This window comes from Pollachius pollachius (assembly GCF_949987615.1).
Source record: "Pollachius pollachius genome assembly, chromosome: 10".
NCBI lineage: Eukaryota > Metazoa > Chordata > Actinopteri > Gadiformes > Gadidae > Pollachius > Pollachius pollachius.
Window position 1 is genome coordinate 23,751,244 of NC_136943.1, and position 4,808 is coordinate 23,756,051.

The window sequence follows — 4,808 nt, forward strand, 5'->3', positions numbered from 1 at the left end:
GAGGACCCCCAGGACATCACCTACCTGGACATCACCTACGACTTCATCATCAAGCGCAAGCCACTCTTCTACACCATCAACCTGATCATCCCCTGCGTGCTCATCACCTCACTGGCCATCCTGGTTTTCTACCTGCCGTCCGATTGCGGGGAGAAGATCACGCTGTGCATCTCCGTGCTTCTCGCGCTCACCGTGTTCCTGCTGCTGATCTCCAAGATCGTCCCGCCCACCTCCCTGGCCGTGCCGCTGATCGGGAAGTACCTGATGTTCACCATGGTGCTGGTCACCTTCTCCATCGTCACCAGCGTGTGCGTGCTCAACGTGCACCACCGCTCCCCCAGCACCCACAGTATGCCCGTGTGGGTCAAGCGCGTCTTCATCCACAGCCTGCCCTACTTCCTGTTCATGCGGCGGCCTGGCAGCTCCAACATCCGGGAGCGCTTCCGCAAGAAGCACCAGCCGCAGACCTTCTCGCCGGAGCCGCGGAAGAACCAGCGGGGGGGCGGGGCCGGCGGGGGCCTGGTGTCGGACGCCGCCTCCTCCTTCTACGTCAACGAGGAGTCGGCCAAGCGCTTCGGCTGGCGGGTCAACAACCTGTCGGAGAGCAGCGAGGTCCGCCAGCGCACCACGCTGCGGTGCAACATGGACGTGGAGGAGGCAGTGGACGGCGTGCGCTACATCGCCGACAAGATGAAGAGCGAGGACGACGATGAAGGGGTGCGTTGGGGAGGGGGGCGGGGTCCTGTGGGGGAGTTTCTGGGGGAAGTATCTGGGGGTGGTAACATGGGGGGGCATGCAGGCATGGAGTTGTGTTGATGCATGCGTGTAGAGTTTGCCGCTCAGGCCAAAGTACGGCCCTGTCACACACGTCAACGTGGGTCCGTGGTGAGACAACACCAGAGGGGACGGCCCCTCGTCGTAAACCCGCGGCGTCGTATTACATTCAATTGCGTGAGATGGCTTTGTCAAGGACATCAGCACATTGTGAAAAGCCCATTGAGAAATTTTCTAGGTGTCTGTCTTTGTTGGTCTTTTGTTTTCCAAGAACAAGACTCGGTATTGTCCGTTGTTTTGATTCTCTTCTTCTTCTTCTTCATTTCCGGTAACCTAGCGAGTGGAAACAGCAACAAATTTGGTCTTTGCAAATAGCAATGACGTCTGTGTTTTTTGTATATAAAGCGGGGAAGTGAGATCCAGTCACAAGTGAACACTTCAGACAGATGTGGAAACGCATTCTTATGGTGTGAGCTGACGTACTAAGAGATCACCAGAGACACAGATCAATGCCAGGTGTGAACAGTCCCTCTCTGCACTGTTAGGTTTAGGGTTAGATTAGGTTAAAGGCATTTTCAGAGGAACGGTGGACATGGCATTAATTCCTCCAATAATATTTTTTCATCCAATCAATCAATGCGTCTAATTTGTCAGATTCTCCTGTAACTTAAAACACAGAAACAGAAGGAGCTGTTTGTAACATGTAGGTTCAAAACAGCCTGTTTATGTTTGTACGCAGATGTCTGTTCATGGCTATAAGTATTTGCATGACTGCACAGTCAAGTTATGTATATGAATTGACCGATTTAAAAAAGTGTGTTTTCCCTTCGGTTCCCGTGACTGGCAATATCGCTAGAGACACACGAATGAAAGCTTTATTGTTACTGAAGGTATTGCTAGGCTGTAGCAAATCAGCATTGTTTTTATGTCGGGGGGTAGATAGACTATGGTGTGTTGTGTTTCCCATCCTTGTTGTCTGATGGACGCCCATGACCCAATCAGTGTGACTCAAGTGGAAGTGATTGGCTGTGAAACCTTTATTAACCCCAAACCCCAGAACACCTTTATCAACACCAGACCCAACAACAACCTTTATCAACCCCAACACCAACCTTTATTAACCGCCAACACCAACCTTTATCAACTCCAGACCCAGCACCTCCTTTATCAACCCCAACACCAACCTTTATCAACCCTAGACTCAACACCAACCTTTATCAACCCCAACACCAACCTTTATCAACCCCAACACCAACCTTTATCAACCCCAACACCACCTTTATCAACCCCAAACCCAACACCAACCTTATCAACCCCAACCACAATCTTTATCAACCCCAGACCCAACATCAACCTTTATCAATCCCAACACCAACCTTTATCAATCCCAACACCAACCTTTATCTACCCCAGACCCAACACCAACCTTTATCAATCCCAACACCAACCTTTATCAACCCCAGACCCAACACCACCTTTATCAACCCCAACACCAACCTTTATCAACCCCAGACCCAACACCAACCTTTATCAACCCCAACACCAACCTTTATCAACACCAGACCCAACAACAACCTTTATCAACCCCAACACCAACCTTTATTAACCGCCAACACCAACCTTTATCAACTCCAGACCCAGCACCACCCTTTATCAACCCCAACACCAACCTTTATCAACCCCAACACCACCTTTATCAACCCCAAACCCAACCCCAACCTTATCAACCCCAACACCAACCTTTATCAACCCCAGACCCAACACCAATCTTTATCAACCCCAACACCAACCTTTATCAACCCCAGACCAACCACCAACCTTATCAACCCCAACACCAACCTTTATCAACCCCAACACCAACCTTTATCAACACCAGACCCAACACCAACCTTTATCAACCCCAACACCAACCTTTATCAACTCCAGACCCAGCACCAGCCTTTATCAACCCCAACACCAACCTTTATCAACCCCAACACCAACCTTTATCAACACCAGACCCAACAACAACCTTTATCAACCCCAACACCAACCTTTATTAACCGCCAACACCAATCTTTATCAACCCCAGACCCAACACCAACCTTTATCAATCCCAACACCAACCTTTATCAACTCCAGACCCAGCACCAGCCTTTATCAACCCCAACACCAACCTTTATCAACCCCAGACCAACCACCAACCTTTATCAACACCAGACCCAACAACAACCTTTATCAACACCAGACCCAACAACAACCTTTATCAACCCCAACACCAACCGTTATTAACCGCCAACACCAACCTTTATCAACTCCAGACCCAGCACCTCCTTTATCAACCCCAACACCAACCTTTATCAACCCTAGACCCAACACCAGCCTTTATCAACCCCAACACCAACCTTTATCAACCCCAGACCAACCACCAACCTTTATCAACCCCAACACCAACCTTTATCAACCCCAGACCAACCACCAACCTTATCAACCCCAACACCAACCTTTATCAACCCCAACACCAACCTTTATCAACCCCAACACCAACCTTTATCAACTCCGGACCCAACACCAACCTTTATCAACCCCAACACCAACCTTTATCAACACCAGACCCAACACCAACCTTTATCAACCCCAACACCAACCTTTATCAACCCCAACACCAACCTTTATCAACACCAGACCCAACACCAACCTTTATCAAACCCAACACCAACCTTTATCAACACCAGGCCCAGCACCAGCCTTTATCAACCCCAACACCAACCTTTATCAACCCTAGACCCAACACCATCTTTATTAACCGCCAACACCAACCTTTATTAACTCCAGACCCAGCACCAGCCTTTATCAACCCCAACACCAACCTTTATCAACCCTAGACCCAACACCAACCTTTATCAACCCCAACACCAACCTTTATCAACCCCAGACCCAACACCAGCCTTTATTAACCCCAACACCATCTTTATCAACACCAGACCCAACACCAACCTTTATCAACCCCAACACCAACCTTTATCAACCCCAGACCCAACACCAGCCTTTATTAACCCCAACACCATCTTTATCAACACCAGACCCAACACCAACCTTTATCAACCCCAACACCAACCTTTTTCAAACCCAACATCACCTTATTAACCGCCAGCACCAACCTTTATCAACCACAGACTCAACACCAACCTTTATCAAACCCATCACCATCTTTATCAACACCAGACCCAACACCAATTCTGATCAACACCAAAATAGTTTTCCTTTGAACCAATATAATAGCATCATTATTATTTATATTGATTCATATTGTAGTGGCCAATGTTCTGGAGGTTCTGGTCCAACATCTGCCGTCACCCTCCAGCGAGAGGTGACCCTACCTGGTCCTTCATGGCATCAGTCACTATAGAAAAAAAACATCTGCTACATCCGTGAATCAATCAATAAATCAATCAATAAACCAATCACCACTAACGCTGCTCTGCTCCTGCTCCAGATCATCGAGGACTGGAAGTACGTGGCCATGGTGGTGGACCGCCTCTTCCTGTGGATCTTCGTGCTGGTGTGCGTGACGGGCACTATGGGCCTCTTCATGCAGCCCCTCTTCCAGAGCTACAACGCACCCACCCTGGACGACCTGGAGATGAACTGAAGCCCCCCCCCCCCACACACAAACCTCCGCCCAGACACAGCCCCCCGCCACACCCAACCCCTCCCTCTTCTCCTCTCTTTTTAATGTGGTACCTGAAAATAAAAGTGCTTTAAGAATAACACACACAGACTGCTCGGGACAGCAGGGATATGAACAGTTTCACACTCTGTCACCGTTATGCAATAGGACACGTCCCACCCCGCCCCCACCCGGCTCTGATTCTCTGCGTCGGTAAATCCTCCGTATTCTCTAACCTTCTCCCTCTCGGACTGTTCATGTGTGTGGGGCCAAAGTCCTTTCATTTTGTTTTAGAGTTTAAGTTTGACGTGGAAGTGATTAACGGGTTAGTGCCGACAAAAGTGTTTCATCTTTTGGTATCTTTATTTCCTCTCACTGGTTTTAC

The 4,808-nt window shown here is 49.0% G+C and overlaps 1 protein-coding gene across 1 annotated transcript in view; it reads left to right on the plus strand.

The window, feature by feature from the left end:
• chrnb5b (cholinergic receptor, nicotinic, beta 5b) overlaps positions 1–4,405 on the plus strand; it is a gene marked incomplete at both ends in the record, with an annotated part of 12,983 nt that extends 8,578 nt beyond the window's left edge. Inside the window, 2 exons of the mRNA XM_079744312.1 lie at positions 1–717; positions 4,250–4,405. The exon at positions 1–717 is cut by the window's left edge and continues 274 nt beyond it. Of these exons, the coding sequence (XP_079600438.1) occupies positions 1–717; positions 4,250–4,405 (873 nt within the window). The remainder of the gene's footprint in view (positions 718–4,249) is intronic.
• Between the last annotated feature and the right edge of the window lie 403 nt (positions 4,406–4,808).